At 37.2% G+C, this 18,540-nt stretch overlaps 1 protein-coding gene across 32 annotated transcripts in view; it reads right to left on the reverse strand.

The window, feature by feature from the left end:
• The window catches only part of nup153 (nucleoporin 153), a 39,711-nt gene extending 22,281 nt beyond the window's left edge, over window positions 1–17,430 (reverse strand). For 10 of the 32 annotated variants that reach the window (XR_012394706.1, XR_012394705.1, XM_073931070.1 and 7 more), the window contains exons 1-6: window positions 17,276–17,372; window positions 9,052–9,262; window positions 7,497–7,781; window positions 5,608–5,741; window positions 2,315–2,443; window positions 2,094–2,210 (exon numbers count right to left, since the gene is read on the reverse strand). Coding sequence is in view for 30 of the 32 variants with exons in the window: in XM_073931070.1 (XP_073787171.1) it covers window positions 2,094–2,210; window positions 2,315–2,443; window positions 5,608–5,741; window positions 7,497–7,781; window positions 9,052–9,262; window positions 17,276–17,353 (954 nt within the window). In the remaining 2 variants the exon portion in view is untranslated. Of the gene's footprint in view, window positions 1–2,093; window positions 2,211–2,314; window positions 2,444–5,607; window positions 5,742–7,496; window positions 7,782–9,051; window positions 9,263–17,275 lie in introns of all 32 variants that reach the window. The other 22 variants (XM_073931058.1, XM_073931073.1, XM_073931056.1 and 19 more) reach the window with 4 other exon arrangements.
• Between the last annotated feature and the right edge of the window lie 1,110 nt (window positions 17,431–18,540).

An 18,540-nucleotide genomic window follows, 5' to 3' on the forward strand; every position in this document is an offset into this window, starting at 1 on the left:
GAATATATTAAAACGTGTTTGCTTGTTGTAAAAATTCGTAATAATGACAAAAAATACTAATTTGTGGATCTCCTTACTTCTGGGTGCAGCTGTTGAAGGGGTATTCTGGGAATTTTTTCTTACCCCTTGGTTTCAAGTGTGGTCCTCTTAGTTTGAAGGGTTGTATACCCCTTGCCCTTAGCCCTACGTCTTCAAGCTAAAGAGATTGGGGACACTACAAACCCTTCACGGGCACGCGCAAAACGAGGGGTAAGGGCTAAGGGGGAGAATTGGGATTGGGCCTTAGTTATCCAAAATTACTAACAACATGGGAACCCAACTTCAACCGTCTATCATTTTTAGAAAGGGTGGAAAATGTTCCTTCATCTGCAGGAACATGATTTAATTTTAGGCTCATCATTCATGTTTAGGCAACTGAATTTGTGTAGTTTGGTTATATGCATGATCAAACAGAATCTTTACAATGTAAACAGTGTCTAGAAAAGCCTTTTTGTAAATTTGTATACCACTTCTGTGCCCTCAAACCATTTTTACAACGGCAAACCACAGAAACAGGTGGACAGTCTAAATAGTAACTAGGCATGGAACAATAACTGGTTTCAAGTTAACACGGATAAAAAAAAATTATAATAATAATAAAATAAAAAAAAAGATTCAGGAAACATTTGAAAAACAAAATCACTTAGAGATCAACATCATTCAGCTCTACAGCATGCTGGGGTGCAGTGGCTTTACTTTACATCCAAGGAAAAGATCTCCAAAGATGCCTTTTTAAGTTGATAGAAATCTGTGTTTTTTTAAATCTAATGAACACAGCAGAAGTCAATGATTTATTTTGATTATTTAGCCTGACATGCTTACAGTTCCAAAATATTTTAAATGTTTCTTAATATAAAATGTTGTGTTAAATGGGAAAAAAGGCAGCAGATTTTTTAACCCGACAATTAAAAAGAAGATATTTTAGAGCAGTAATCACAACACTGTTAAACCCTCAGAATCTTATACTAATGCCTAGTATTAGGGCTGTGCAATTAATCGATAATCCGATTATGAAAAACCATTAATCGAGATAAACGTTTATTCCATCACATACCGCCCCCTTTCCAGTTGTACACGTGTTGCTCTGCAAAGCTCAGTTCCACAAAAAAAATGACAAAGCATGTGCTGTAATGTAACTTTTGCAGCATGGGATGCACATGATTCATATTTTTAAAAGCGTGAAAGAACACGTGCTGTTGTGTGCGCGCGCCGTGCTTAACCTCAGACAGGTAAGCACACACACATCTAACACCATCTTAATGAGCGCGCTTTAATGGTCAAATACATGCACATTTGTGTCAGAGCGCGGTGTTTAGTGATTATTAATATTAACCCTCATTTGTGTAATAAACTAACAAGTACAGAATCAAAAGGCACATGAAAGAGAAACCATATCAGAGCTGCACTATTCTTAAAGTGACAGCGTGCGGTATCCCTGCTGCTGCCGACTGTTTTTATTATTAATCAATAATAAAATCACAAATACCGTGAAGATGCTTAAAGCACAGTTTAAACATAACAGATTTAATAACTCATTTCTAATAACTTATTAATTTTATCTTTGCCATGATGACAACATACAATAATTTACTAGATATTTTTCAAGATACTAGTATTCAGCTTGACATTTAAAGGCTTAACTAGGGTAATTAGGCAAGTCACTGTATAACAGTAGTTTCTTTTGCAGACAATCAAACATATATATTGCCTGAGGGGGCTAATAATATCGAGCTATTAAAATAGGTTTCAAAATATTTAAACCTGCTTTTATTCTAGCTGAAATAAAACAAATAAGCCTTTATCCAGAAGAAAAAAATATAGGAAATACTGTAAAAAAAAATCCTCTGTTAAACATCATTTGGGAAATATTTATATTTAAAAATAAATTCAAAGAAGGGCGAATAATTTTGACTTTAACTGATAATCGTTTTGAACAATCGTGATTACAATTATGACCAAAATAATCGTGATTATGATTTTTTCCATAATCGAGCAGCCCTACCCAATACGAACACTTAATTTTTTGGGGAGCAGAGCAAAGACTGTAAACTCACAGCAAGAGGACTGGACATGCGCTCCAGGGACTGCAGGATGCGTCTCGCTGTGGCACTGGTCACTCCACAGGGCTGAGCTCCGGTTGGCTTTGCCTTGATCTGTCTCCTAACAGGAGGCTGTAAAGTGACAGACCAACACCCCGGGTCAGCCAAAAATGAATGAAGCAAGCATGTAAAACCCTAACAATCCACTTCAGTTTAACATTGAGACATGTTCAGACCTGATAAGGAGTAGCTGGGCGTGATCGAGCGGTTCTCATCGCAGAAGCTCCTCCATATGTGGTCTTCCCAGGGTAAAATGGCGAATCCCCCAACTGACTGGAGTTCAGCACTGAACTGTTCAATACAGACTGTAAAAGAATATGATACATTAATCTCATGATGACATACAAACCCAAGAAGATTACAAGGAAAATCAAAAGAAAAATTATGTAAAAGATCAGTCATTGTTTTGAGTATACACAACCAGGGTTTAACGCTAAGGATTTTTTCTACTCGTCCGATCGGGCCAGTGGTTCAGATTTTTACTTGCCCTGCCAAAATGTTCAATGGCCCCACCAAAAAAGAAAGGGAAGTTAATAGCTATTTTTTAGCCATATATTTTAATAATGTGTCAAAATTAAGTCTGTGAATCTAGAATTTCAATACTTAAAAAAAAATGTAAATAAAAATGTTATGCAAACAAAAAGAGCAGTATGGAACATGTGGAGGTATTTTATTGCGGTTTGAAATTATTTAACAACGGGTGGCTGAATTGTCAAACTAACGGCAAACTGTGCAAAACATCACTTCATTTTTTTGTTGCATAGTTCACACGTAAATGTCTGCTTTCAAAACGTTAGAAACAGATATTTTCTTTTAGCCTTAGAATTTGATGCTACTGCCATGTTGCATTTTCTTCGCTTTGCTGGTTGGTACCAGGTTATGGAAAAAAATAGAATGCTCAGTACAGATAAGAGGAACCGGAAAGCAATATGGTGGTTATGACGTCACAGAGAAGGTAGTGTTTAAAGACTTAAAAGCACAAACTTAAAATGCACGCAATTGATAAATAGTCACAGACAAATTCAATGTTGACAGGGCAACACTGTCCCAATCGGGCCAGTAATGGTCCGGTCTACTGTCCCAAGTGTCTCTCACATTGGCCCTGGGCCACCGAGCAGTCCTTACTGTTGAGCCCTGACAACCATTCTTGGGTGAAGTGTCACTCAGCCTTGTTTGCACATGGCATTAACCAGCACTTTTGGTGATTCATTCACAAGTAATCAGTTGAGACTGGAGATGCAGTACCGTTTTCATAAGGCACACATTAAAATGCATCTTGTGACATCTCAAAATGGTGAGAACTAAAAGAGATTAAAACTTCCTTATGTGCATGTGATTAAATACTGGTATAAATGGGTCTAAGGTCTTGGAAGGCCAGTGTCCTGGAGAGTTCAGCTCCAACCCTAATCAAAAACACCTGAACGAGCTACTCAAGCTCTTATTAGATATACTATAAACTTCCTGGCAGGTGTGTTGAAGCAAGTTGGAGATAAACTCAGGAGGACACCGACCCTCCAGGACAGAGTTTGGTCTAAAGCATAGGTCTCAAACTCAATTCCTGGAGAGCCGCAACTCTGCACAGTTTCGCTCCAACCCTAATCAAACACAGCTGATCTGACTAATCAAGATGTTCAAGACTACAAGAGACTATAAAGCAGGTGTGAGTTGGAGCTGGTTGGAACTAAACTATGCAGAGCTGCAGCCCTCGAGGAATTGAGTTTGAGAACTACTCTTTAGACTAGAGCTGTGTGATTTGGGGTAAAATCACTTCTTACAGGAAATCCAATTTGATTAACGATTTAATTCTGTAGTCAAGTTTTAGGAAAATAATCTGTTCGCCGTGACAACAATTCTGCGACAGCTCTTAAAAATGACATGTTTTTGTTTGGTGTCTGTGACTTTGAAACCAAAATATTTTCAAATGACAGATTACCTGTTTTTCTTTGATATTAATTTTTCTATTAATAGTTCCTGTAGTAGTTGGTGTCGTTGGTATAGTGGTAGCAGAAGTAGTAAAAGTGTCGTTGTAGCAGTAGTAATCGTTGTTGATGTAGTAGTACCAGTAGTAGATGTCGTTGATGTAGATGTTGTAGTAGCAGTGATTGCGGTAGTAGTAGTAGTAGTAGTAGTAGTAGTAGTAGACGTTCTATTAGTTGTAGCAGACGCTGTAGTATCAGTAGTGGTAGTCATTGTTGTGGTAGTATCAGCAGTAGTAGACATTATAGTAGTAATAGTTGTGGTTGTGATTGTAGTAGCAGCAATAGTAGTTAATAATTATATAGTAATATAAGTAACTTTCTGCAGTAGTAGTAGTTAGGGTGGTACTTGTGATTTATTATCATTGTCATTTATTATTACTGTTGTCCTTTCTTTCTTTTTACTGTCATTATTTCTATTATACATTACTAAGCATAGTTGTTACTCCCTAACTCTGACTGGTTTCTTTTGTATCTGTTTTACTTATATCTGCGAGACTAGATTCATTTATTGGCTAACATTGTTCCTAATGTATGTAATCTGACCTTCCACCAAGTTACCTTTACATGGACACACACACACACACACACACACACACACACACACACACACACACACACACACACACACACACACACACACACACACACACACACACACACACACACACCCTAACAGTACCTGACTATATTGTTTTTTTTTTTTTTGTTTTGTTTTTTTGTTTTTTTTTTTTATTGTTGTTTTGTTATGGTTTTTTGTTGATGTTTTTTGTATTTGTATGATCCCAATTTATGTACCTTTTTGCATATTCTAATTAAAAAAAAAAAAAAAAAATTATATTAATGCTTCTGAAGCAGCAGCCACCATTATCCCAGGTGTCCGCGCAATTCTGATTGGGCAGAACAAAAGTGTACTCACTCAATTGGCTGGTGAAATGGTCACACAGACTGCAGACACGGATTAACTCTGGGCGGGGAAAATGAAATAATACATATATGTGTCATATCGCAGCCTCTTGCGATTAGCTAATCGCAACGTTTCAAATTGCGATTGTGATTCAAATAAAACGCACAGCCCTACTTTACACCCATTTACACCAGTATTTATTGACATGCACATGTGATTGTGTTGATAGAAATGCGTCTCAGATTGCTCACCAAGGACTTTGTGTTGCATTTTCATTAATGTTGGAAACGCGTGCATGGTCATTGATGAAGATCGATGGTTTGAGTCACGGCTGGGTCAGTTGGCATTTCTGTGTGGAGTTTGCATGTTGGCGTGGGTTTCCTCCAGGTGCTCTGGTTTCCCCCACAGTCCAAACACATGCGCTATAGGTGAATTGAATAAACTAAATTGGCCATAGTGTGTGTGCATGAGTGTGTATGATGTTTCCCAGTACTGGGTTGCAGCTGGAAGGACATTTGCGGTTCATCAGGGGTCACCACAGCAAAATAAATTAAGCTGAAAGAAAATGAATGAATGAACTACTTACTGATGAGGAAGTGCCAAAGACTGACAGGTTGAAGGCTGGTTTCTTGAGCCCGGAGTGGGCTGTCTGCGATCCAGAGTGGGTGCGTTCTGTCTCTGGGGACCAGAGGAGCGGCACAGTCTTTGACGTGGGCACATCTGGAAGAAGATTAAGCCCTGCTCTTAGTTCTATCTAGACCTAGTCTAAATATCCAATTTAAGGGATAGTTCACTTAAAGATGAACATTCTGTCATCATTTATTCACTCTTTACTTGATGCAAACCTGTTTGAGTTGAATCTGTTGAACACAAAAGATAATAGTTTAAAGAAAGCTGGAAACCTGCAACCATTGACTTTCACAGTATTTGTTCCTCCTACTATGGATGTCAATGGTTACAGGTTCAGTTATCAAAATATCTTGTGTTCAGCAGATGCAATGAACTCAAACAAGTTTAAAATCTCTTGAGGGAGAGTAAACAGAAGAGATGCACAATATGTAGTTCCAGCATCGATATCACAATCTGATAATTCGCAATAGTCACATCACAGGACATGCAATGTTATGTCTATTTTATAATTTATCATTTATCTGCATTTTTAAAGCTCTTGACTGTATAATAATTTTAAAAGCATTTAGGAATATGCAATTGTATCATTTGTAACATTAATAATAATGGGATTTTATTTAATAATTTTTAATTACTGTACCTAAATACTGTTACTGATGATAAAACACCGTTTATTTCAATTGTATCTTTTTTCTTTATAGAACTTATCTATGCTTGCTACATTGTTTTTTTAGATTTTATGCAGATACACTTCCCTACAGAATCATCCCAATTAGGGCTGCACAACTTATTTTGCACAATTTACTAGGTAACTTAAATAGCTCTACTAGGAAAGTCATTAATTTAGATCTGGGATGTCAAACTTAATTCCTGGAGGGCCGCAGCTCTGCACAGTTTAGTTCCAACCCTAATTGAACACACCTGATCAAGCTAATTGAGTCCTTCAGGCTTGTTTAAAACCTAGAGATAAGTGTGTTGGAGCAGGGTTGGAACTAAACTGTGCAGGGCTGCGGCCCTCCAGGAATTGAGTTTGACATCCCTGATTTAGATTGATTGGGATGGTTTTGTGGGGGAGTGAAATGTAAATATCTAATGTAACTTATTATATAAATATAACAGTCAAACACAATGAAGCAAAAATTAAAGTGAACTGAACAGTGCTTTATGGTTTTCTGGGGAGAGTCTAACAGTGTTCGGGTACAGAAATAATATAATAAAATGTAAAAACACAGCAAGTTCTTCATCATATAATAAACTCGATATTAATCTTTATTTAATTTATTTTTGAGCTATTTAAAGTCTTTAAATGTAATCCTCACAGTCACAGGTCTTAAAAACAAATGTATATAATATATATAAGTATAAATAAGTTTTTATTGAATCTACATGAATTCTATTTTTTTCAATTAATTTAAGCATTCTGTTATGTTTAAATTCTGCAGTGACTTCACAAATCTCACGTGTTTTTACTTTGGTTGCTGGTTATCTATAATCCCGATTCAACATTGCGTATCTTGCGATGTGACTATTGCAGCCGCACACATTGCAATATCGATGCTGAAACCATATATATTGCGCGGTCCTTATTCCAATCAATCTAAAATTATAAATTATTTCCAAACAGAGATATTAATGTCTGTGGGGAAATTGTATTCATATCTTAATATACATATCAGAATAACCGAATATAGCAATGTTAGATCTTTCCAATATCGTGCAGCCCTGGTCAAAGTGAGTAAATGAAACATTTTCAGTGAACTATCCCTTTAATAGATACTGTCTGAACATCTTTGTCTTGAATGACTGCCAACATTTATCTAGCAGCCCAGAAAGGCATTCACGCACCTTTATCAGATGCACGTGATGAGAAGCCACTGGTCGTGGAGATGTTGTCATCCTCATGCTGAGAGCTGGAATCCTTGATCTCTTTAACCAGTGAGAAGTTGGAGGTCACAGCGAAAGGGCTCCCTGAGAAGGGTGCTGTGGATGTGGAGGGCTGGGAGAAAAGAGAGCTGGAGCCGCCCAAAGCTGGGGAGCCGTCCAGGGAGGGGAACTGAAGGTGGGTCCGGTTGAGCGGAGGCCTCGACAGAGCTTCCTGGAAGTTCAGCGACGCTCTGCTTGTAGATGGTTCTGAAAAGTAATTTAGTATTTCAAGTCAATGACACTGGTTTAAAACAAACAGTTCTCCGGGTTTTGGAATAGCATCGGTGTATATGTGCACTGGTGATTACTATGGCAAATTAGCGGTTTAAGAGCGCGCTCAGCGGCGCTTAAATGTTAGCGGGAAATGGACGTTTTTAAATTTTCAGTAGCAGGACAACACGAGCGTGTGCTACACTGGACTGCAGTGTTTTATCTCTCACCGGGTTACATAGGCGGAAGCAGGGAAGCCCTCACAGTGTTTCCCTGCAGCCATGAACTGAAGCCTAGGCGGACACTTAAGCACATTACTCTATAAGAGATTGTGATTTAGTTTAATGCCTAATATGCTTTTGTTTAAATTAAACTTACAGAATGATATTAAATTGATGTTTACACCACTTCTGCAATTTGAAATTGCGGCAACAGCTGGAGGTTTGTAGTCCACAGCATGTTGTTGCAATGTTTACAGTGCTGATCCTATACTTCTGGGTTTCTTACCAGCGCAGACTCACTTTCTTGTTTTAAAATGGCGGCCGCGTGAAATAAGTGTAGGGCCAATAAAACTTGAAATTAGTGATGCTCCAAACAATCGGCCGAAGATCGATATTAGCCGATAATCACATTTCATGACTCCATCGGTACTCGCTTATCCGGCCAATCTCATGAACCAATCAAGTGTTTGTTTACAAGTTTATTTATAACTTATCGTAATACACTTGTTGTATAAAAGTAGTTTATAGGCCTATTTCCTTTTAGTAAATATGTAATGAATTTATAGGTGTGCATTTTATCTTCTTATGCATCAAATACGCACTTTAAACCTCATTGAGACATGTTGAATTGTTCTTCCAACATTTGCAATGTTTCCAAATTGCTTTGTTTGTGATTTTTCTTACCAATTTATTTGATCTATTTTAACTATTATTTTGTGTAAAGCTGCTTCTGTTCATTACATGTCCACACTAAATGGTTATAAGAGACACGTTTAAGAAATTATATGCAACATCTTTCATTTATTCTCTTGGGTAAGGCGACACCTCCACTCAAGTCTCATATTTGTGAAAATGTGCTTTATGCATTATAAAGTTTGAAGCATCAGAATTGGTACTCAGTATTGGCTGATCACCCTGACAAGGATTAGTATCTGATCGGAGCATTGACATTGATGAATATTCAGATTTAGGCATTTCCATTGAAACCAAGAACCCCTGTTATAGATGATATATTGCACTTCACTAGCGTCAACTACTCATCATACCTGTGTTACTTGTGCTCGGCTCTGGAGAGTCTCGTCCGTCTCGGAGCGGGGCTTCGTCACTGCCGTTGGGGGGAGGAGTCATATTGTTGTGCTCCACCCCTGCTGCAGAAGCTCCACCCTCTGGACCTTCTCCATTTCTGAAGTATTTCTGAAGCCAGGAGGGGACTATACTCTTCACTGTATCCGTCACTCGAGTGATCAGGCCAGGCTGCTGCAGGGGACAAAAACTAAATTAACATATCCAGTAGCAACAACATCAGAAAGAGCAATACACTAAAATTAACGAACCATGCAGATCTGACAGGGGCTCAGCAGAGCATAACTACAAATGCAAGATTCATATCACTATTGCATTAAAGCAGTGATGCACAGTTTGGATTAAACTAGACTAATGCATCAATTTTTGCCATTATTTGAAAACAGCGGCCCTATAACAAGCTCTATTTTTGTTTCATGCTTTAATAACTTTTTCCACCTCAATCATTTACTCACTGCAACGACAAATTGCAATTCACTTTAACCTTAATTTCAATCCTTTTGGATTTAGGCCAGCATTGGAGAGCTGACAGACGGATGTGGTGAAGCTTTTAAACCTCAGAAGCAAAAAACGGTTTTCATTGTTCATGTCACCTTCAACATATTTACTACTATTACTTATCCTTGATATTTGATATTGGGGGAAAAACTGGCATTGTGACATTTGATTTTTCTGCAACATTACAATATGGAGTATACTTTCAACAGATGAAATTAATACTCTATTTAGAAATGCATAATTTTAGATTAATTAGGATGATTCAGTAGGAGAGTGCATTGCATGAAATATAATAAGCCAATCAGAAGCATTGATAAATACAGTAGAGCAAAGAGACAAAAAAAATAAATGTTTTTTGGGAGTCTAGCAGTATAGGTTATTTTCAATCACGTGGTTCGGGTGAAGTGAGAAATTCAGATGTAGGTCAGGAAGTAAAAAACTGAATGGGAGACATAGAAGTCTGTATTACTGCAATTTATACTATATTTCAAAGGACATATAAATACAAAATAACCAGATATGTTGGGCAAACTGTTGTAGTAATTATATTGTTGCTGTGGTACGCCACTACTTAAGTAATAAGCACAATTACTCAATAGGCTTCAGTTTCCATAATATACACCATCATAATACACCACAGTTTACACCAGCATTACAGTATTTATTACAGTTTATCAGTTTACTGTGCTACAGTATTCAGTAGCATTCATTAACAGAGTTGTACACATTATACACTTTACTATATGATTCAAAACCTGTTGATTATAAATAACTATAGTTATTACCCATGCGGATATCTTCAAGACATCATGAAATAACAGATGAAAGCATTCAAAAGTGTGGATGCATAGTCTACATTATTTATTTATTTATTTTTGTAAGGTGGAAAAGTGCTTGACAATAATAACCATATAGTTCTTTCACAAGGGTTGCATTTCCTTTGTGTCCGTTTGATGAACTTACCATCAACAAACATTCACCACTGCTGCACAAATAGATGTTAACGTTACGGTTGTTTATTTAAAAAAAAGGGCAGTAAAGACTTGGATTAATGCAAAACAAGAATGAGATTTCATTACAGCGATTGCATGGCAGGGTACATTATTTATATTCTCCTGGATTTTGTATATGTGGTGGTGTAGAAGCGTGGTTTTTTATTTAATACAATAACATATTGCGCCTCACAGTGGTTTAGTGGGTAGCACGTCGCTGGTTCGAGCCTCAGCTAGGTCAGTTGGTGTTTCTTTGTGGAGTTTGCATGTTCTCTTCATGTACAGGTAAATTGGGTAAGCTAAACTTTTCGTAGTGTATGTATGTGTGAATGAGTGTGTATGGATGTTTCCCAGTGATGGGTTGCAGCTGGAAAGGCATCCGCTGCGTAAAACATATGCTTGATAAGTTTGCAGTTCAATCCACTGTGGTGACCCCAGATTAATAAAGGGACTAAGCCGAAAAGAAAAATGAAATGAAACATTAACATATTGATACACATAGTTAGGCCTGTATATAATCTCTACTGGTGCTGTCAAACTAATTATTACGTCCAAAAAACATTTGTACACACGAATATATTGAATAAATGTTGAATGTATGCCGCCATTTCTTCTGTTTTTCAGCCAGTTTCTTGAACTTTCCCTTCTTTATGAGCAAAAACGTTTGGAAGTCTATAAAAGGTGTTCAGCGTTTCTTATTTTGGCAGCAAAAACTTATTTCCTTGTTCACAAATGCTTTATACAGGATTGAAATACTCACACAGTTAAAATCCCTAAAAACACATGGAAGTTTAAAAGGACTACACAAATCACGTAAGTTTTCCACTCAGGTCAACTTTAATCCCGACCTGACATTGCAGATATTGTGATGCGACTATTGCAAATACACACATTGCCATATCAAGGCTGAAAGTAAAACCATATATTGCGCAGCTCTTATTTTGTGTGAATGAAGGACACATTTCCTCAATTTATCATACTGCAGAAGCAGTGTAGCCCCCAAGGCTAAAGAGTGGCTGGATTAAAGAGATTCAGTTGTCATCTAAAAGGGGCCCTGGGGACCAAATCACTGTGCAAGCACTACAGGCTTATTGTTCTTTAACAGAGCTCCACGGTTTGGCCACAGAAACACCACAGGCCGGCTCTCTGGCCAAACGCTGCAAACATGTGACCCACAGGCAGGTGGGAAAGCTAAATAGTCCATTTAGCTGGAGCAGAAGAGCTGGGGGAGATTGCGCAATCGAAATGAAAGGCCTTTAAAGCTACTTGGATTTAAATATAGGCCAGAGCAAGAGTGTAATTCATCTTCATGCCTCACTCGGATCAAGACGACATAAGAAAAGATAAACAACATGAAGCTGCTGCATGTGCTCAGCATATGAAACCAGCTGTGATGCATGGCAGGGGCCCCACGCACGGGCTCAGGGTTGCAACACAAGTCACTTCCTGTAAAAAGTGCACACATGGCGTTAACCAAGGTCAGCATGGCCAATCAATACAACCAATGATGTGTGGAAGAGCAGAGGTTCATACAGTACACTAAAAAAACGTCGACTTGAGTTCAACCACACTTTATACTTCCACTGAGTGACGTCAGCTGTTCTAGTAATCACCTGTAAGCTCTGCTCTTAATGCATATGAGACCCTGGACAATAAAACTAGTCATTTATTTAAAAATAAATAAGCTTATATTTATGTATGGTTTGATAGGATTATAATCGGCTGAGATTTAACCATTTGACAATCTACAAACTGGGGGCTCAAATTCAAAATATCCAATAAATTGTCTTTAGATTTGTACAAGTCCTTAGCAATGCATATTACTAATCAAGTTGATACATTTATGGTGGGGCAATAAATACATGCCTAGGGTTGGGTATGGTCTAGGTTTTTTTTCGATACCGGTGTTAAATCAATACTTTTAAGACTGTACCGGTGCCAAAACGGTGCCTGAACCGATACTTTTTAGCCACAAAAATATTTGACAAAAATTATATTTTTTAATCGTTATAATAGAACAATATTAATATATATTTATAATAAGTTTAAAGTAATCACAAACTCATTTTATATATTTGAATTGCATTAATATAGTTCTTTTTAATATATATTTATAATAAGTTTAAAGTAAACACCAACTCATTTTATATATTTGAATTGCATTAATATATTTCTTTTGATCATTTGTTTGTTACCATAAATGCAAGATTTGCATTACGCTATTACATTACATTAGCTTATTTCTAACCTGTGGAAAGGCTGTCATCAAAATCAAACAACTGCTTTTTTCTGAGTTTGGGGCTTGAGACTACTTTTACATGGATATCTGTGATCTAATGATTTGCCTTAATCTGAATGAGACAATAATTTGAATCAGGTGTGTACATGAGCTGCTTTTTGAATGTTACATTCAAGATTCCCAGTTACATGTTATAGCACACAGATCCAGTAACATCATTGCGTCACCAGCACATAAAAGTTTCCTTCTCAGTTTGTGTCTGTGGTCTTTTAAGATAATCAAAAAAAAATCACTGTTTGCGTGGTAGACTCTTGACCAGAGTATTGTCTTAATCATATTAAAAGTATTGTTGTCCATGTAAACATACTCATTGAAAGTGCCAGATGATGTCACAAGCTTTGACACAGTCTATTCCTCACCTTTAAGGTGATTCCATGAGCCCTCACATTTCATAAGTTTTTACGTGTTTCCCCCTTTCACGCAACTTTTGTAAAGCATCTGTTGCATGTTGGTGTGTCAGAATCCTTGCTTGTAAAATATAGCCATACTGTAAAATGCTTAGTCTAAGCAAATTAGAAGAATACGATCATGCTTGTTGATGAAGCTTCGTTCACTGCATGCGCCGTACTGCGAGCTTTGCCTTCTATAAGCAACAAGAACAAACGCCTGACATCCATATCATGACAGCTGATAGTATCGCACACCAGACGCACACATTTGCACATTTTTTTATTTTAAACTGTTTAGATGGCGATCTGTGGCGCGGCAGCAATAAGAACAGTGCCCCGAGTCATGGCTGGGCGACGCAGACAACCGCCGACTTGAGGATTCTAAAACGCATGGCACTACGTAGCACTTCTGGTGTGCGACCTGCTTTACGTTCTTGTCGCAGCACCAGTGGCACCTGAATTAAGCACCGAAATTCATATGCTGATTCGGTTGCAAAGGTACGGCACCGGGTTTCGATACCCAACCCTTTACATGCCTTAAATCAACATGAATTTTAGATCGATATTCCAATAGTTTTTTTAGCATTAAAATGTCAATAATTTAAATATATACAATGTATTGTTGACTATTTCTATAAATACTTGAATACTTGAAACTTGAGGCAAGGGAAACAAGACTTAATTTGCTTTGAGAAAGCTGCCTTGGTGCATATGACGGAGATTAAATGTCCATTTACATGGCACACTTTACAACATAAAAACTGAAAACATTATGCAGTTTCTGGTCAACTACATTTAAGGCCAGGACGCACTAATCCATCGGTCGGCCATATGCCCTTTTTACATTTCCGCGTTTCTCAGTAGCGGAAGTCGTCATAGTTGGGTAATTTCAGAGCGCAGAAAATTGGAGAAAACATTTTTTTTACAATCTTATTTGCTCAAATAATTAAAAAAAAACTCTACGATGATGTTATAAAGACTTTCAGACAAAGGGAAAAAATTAGTGCAAGACTGATGACAGCAGCCAGAGGAGAGAATAGACAAAATGTCTGTCCTGTCCTGTAGAAGCTGCATTAAAAACACCTGGCACAAGTGGTAATTTGTTTTTTGTAATTTGAAGCAAAGACGATGTAGTACATACATAATTACATATAAATGTTCTTATGTAAAAAAAAAAAATCTAAATATTAAAACTTCCAAAGATGTAGAGGCTGATGACTGTTAAACATCTCATAACAGGCTTGTGAAAAGGGTTGCATCAGCCGTCAATCTCGCTAGTTGGTTTGGTGTGTTCCACGTTGTGTATTGTCGGGTTTATGTTGAAGATTACAGGGCAAGGTCAGCATCTGATTGGTTATTCAGCAACCAATCAGAGTGCAAAAATAAAAACTGAAGTAATGTAGCAAGCAGACAATTAAGGCTGATTTACATTTCTTCATCAAGCGCACTTGTATGCTCCAGTGCAGCCTTTGCAGTTGCATAGCACTCGCAGTGGCTGCCGCACACTTCTCAAGAAATATAACTATACTTTCACAACGACGCATAGTACAAGCTTTGTAATAGGTCAGCTTGTTAGCTGTGACCAGTGTGGGTGAGACAGAGATCCGCGCCAACCTGTTTGAGTGAGTGTTTACAAGTGTCGAGAGTCTGTGAAGTCGCTCCGGATGGAAACTGTAGTTTTGTGTTTATGATTAATGCTGTTGCACGTCTGCCGGTTCCCGCATCTTAATGAGTAAGTTTGAGCGACTTGTACATTAGGGTAACAAATCAGAAAATGCAAAACATCCACATATAAAGTATAAAAAGCAGACAATGCACAGTGATGCACCGAGATATCGAAATGAATAGAATCGATGGCATGATAATCGTAACCGAACCGTGAGGCCAGTGTAGGTTTACACCTCTACTTTGCATGTGCATGTCGGAAGTTCGGTTTTCATGTATTGAACAACAAAACAGATTATTGCGAAGCAAAGTAATAAAACAAATCATCTTACAAACGGTTTTCATTGGCGCTAGTTGTAAGGCGTAAACCTGGTGTGCCCCAGCATTTATAAGCCTGACAAAGCATACTTTTTATAAAGAGGTTACAACTATGGCTTTTTTGGGAATGTAATGTAATGTATTTATCTAATGCCATTTCAGCAACTAAGGCTATTTTCATAGCAGGAACCTTTCAACAATATATATACACAATTAAAAGTCAACAAACAAAAGAATACATAAATTAAATAGGATTTTTAGTGTTGATGCATGATAGAAATTCTAAAATCTTTTCTAGTTTCACCTTGTTAAAAATGTCCTTAAAAGAGTTAATTTCATAAAAAAAGTCTTCTGGAATCATTAAAAGCAGGACAGTCCAGTAAAATGTGGCTTTTTTGGGAGAAAACAAAAACGAAAAAAACTTTGTTTTCAGGTAACCAGGTAAAGAATAAAAAGTGATTTGGGGAAAGCAGAGAGGTTATTCGTATGTGTATAACATATTTACGCATGAGCAAGTATTTAACAGTCAAAACAACACTAATAAACATGAGCATACTTAACTAGAGCACACAGCATTTCTTCAGTAAGTCACAGAGAGCTACAGGCCGATCATGGCGAATACAAAATTTCTTGTGGTTTTAATAGATCAGCATAAACATAATTAATGTACCCTAAGCTAGATTCAATAAAGTGCTTGCTTTTTTATTAAGCTTGGAACATGCAGTTTTAAAACCTTATTAATGAGGGGCTTAAATTCATTGGGAAAAAAAAGAATATACTGTGCAATTAATCTATTGACAGTAGAAAATAAAAACAAGGCGCAATGATGCACAAATGTCAACAAAAATACGAGTATGTACCGCCCTGACTTTTAAACTGCCTTCACATCTTGCATTTCTACGTGGGGTTAATTACTAAATATACCAGAATACACACTTTGACCATGCTGAACACGAACCAGTTTATTTCATGATTTTTCAATACATCAACAGTCTCATTTTTACAGTATCCTACACATAACACTATGCATCGACTATTTCTAACTTCTAATTAAACCTCACACAAAAGAAAATGCGTTTTTGACTGCCAAATAGCTTATGTGCCTCTCTAACCCACTTAATTTGCCTAAAACAGATAATCTAGTAATATCACGAAAAATGCAAAGTGATTTTCAACTATGATTCATAGTGTTTAGGTTATGAATTATCAGAATAACTGTTTATGATGAATTCAGGATCACTATAAGGCTAATTAAAATTGTTGTTAATGAAAACACACACGAACCTGTGTTAATCACAACACCTTTACGTTCTTTATGAAATAACATGAGTGCAGGATTTCCAGTGTGTGTGTGATGTGCAGATGAAAACACGCCACGACACGCACACACTCGCTCATCCCGCCTTTCTTCATGATGTCAAACCCCACTGCGTTAAGCAGCATAATGTACGCCAAAACATACCGTTATATTAATCTCTAATCACATCCAAAACGATCATCAACCAAGCTTAAAACTTACAAATATAACAACACGCACACAAAAAGTGCTCTGAAGCTCATTACTCTCATGTGGAGTCACTCTGAGCGACACACGCGAGTTATGTAGTCAAAGTAAGAGTATAAAGAACTTAAATAGGAAATCGTTCGCTACGAAAACCAAGTTTTAATGGTTTGTTTGGACTGAAGTGATTATATCTGACGCCGGTGCTAGCCGCAGCTAACGGCTAACGGTTTGGGTATGAAACGCGTTCACGCGGTTGTCTTCACCTCAGTGAAAACACATTCAAATTTCACTTCTCAGTCGCCATATTTTCGAGTATTTTCCTCACCGAGTGGCTTTGTTTTATCAGTCAAATGAGTTGGCGGTGTGGAAAGCGTGTGCTGGAAGAACGTGAACAGGCCTAAAACAGGCCTCAAAATGTCTCCTGCTTCACAAAAACAAAACCCGCCGCCAAACCGCTGGTTAGGGTTCCGTTAATAACCGTTACATTCCCCGCTGTTGGCGCTTCATGTTGGTTTTGTTTACCTGTTTGCCTTTGGCGTAGGGTTTTGACGCAATGTGGTGTCTTCTGGATCTGATTTTCCCTCCTCCTGTCGCCGCCATGGTTAACTAGATTGAGTCTGCTCAGTAGCGCTCGCCGGATAGAGCTCCGCTGTCACAGCGCGGCCCTCCAATATACCGTCAGCCACCGCGGCGCTGGGTTTCATGGGATATGTAGTTCAGGAGGACACTTCATGCGCGTTCACTATTGACGTCAGTTTGTAGGAACTTCGTTCGGGTGGTAGGGGATTTTGCTTTTGTAGATGTGAGTAAACTGAGGTATTTAGTAAATTAGGTCAAGATACTTTCTGTTTCATTTTTAAAACAGTGGTTTCTCCAAATATGTTCATCTTCATGCCAGAAATAAACATCTAGCAGTCATGAATGGTTCTTGTATAACCACCCATAGCTTATGTAGTGTAAACATAAATATTAGATATTAGATATCATTCATTCATTTTCTTTTCGGCTTATTCCCTTTATTAATCAGGGGTCGCCACAGCGGAATGAACTGCAAACTCATGCAGCATATGTATTACGCAGCAGATGCCCTTCCAGCCGCAACCCATCACTGGGAAACACCCATACACACTTATTCACCAACATACAATTTAGCCTACCCAATCCACCTGTACCGCATGTGTTTGGACTGTGGGGGAAACCGGAGCACCCGGAGGAAACCCACGCCAACACATGCAACCCCACACAGAAACACCTACAGACCCAGTCAAGGCTCGAACCAGCGACCTTCTTGTTGTGAGGCGATTATACTACCCATCGCTTTGCAGTTGAAACAATATATATATATATATATATATATATATATATATATATATATATATATATATATATATATATATATATATATATTTTTTTTTTTTTTTTAATTGTTTTAAATAATGTACCAAATATTATTTTAATTTACTTTATGCAATCATTGTATTGATTTATTAATTATATTTCTAATTGATTTTTATACTCATTTGTAATTATACTAATTTTATTTATTTAATTCTGCTTTTTTGTGATGCATTTATTATTAATTTTTAATTGCTTCTGACATTTTTTTCATCATTTTAATGTAATTCATGTATTTATTGTTTGTTTAAATAAATTTCATATTAACAATTTAACGTGTAATTTATTTGATTTTGATTTAGGATTTTTTTTTTCTAATTATAATTTATTATTATTAGATTATTTAAATATAATCTTCATTTAATTACATACAAATTTGTTTGTTAATAAAT

This window comes from Danio rerio, chromosome 19, assembly GCF_049306965.1.
Source record: "Danio rerio strain Tuebingen ecotype United States chromosome 19, GRCz12tu, whole genome shotgun sequence".
NCBI lineage: Eukaryota > Metazoa > Chordata > Actinopteri > Cypriniformes > Danionidae > Danio > Danio rerio.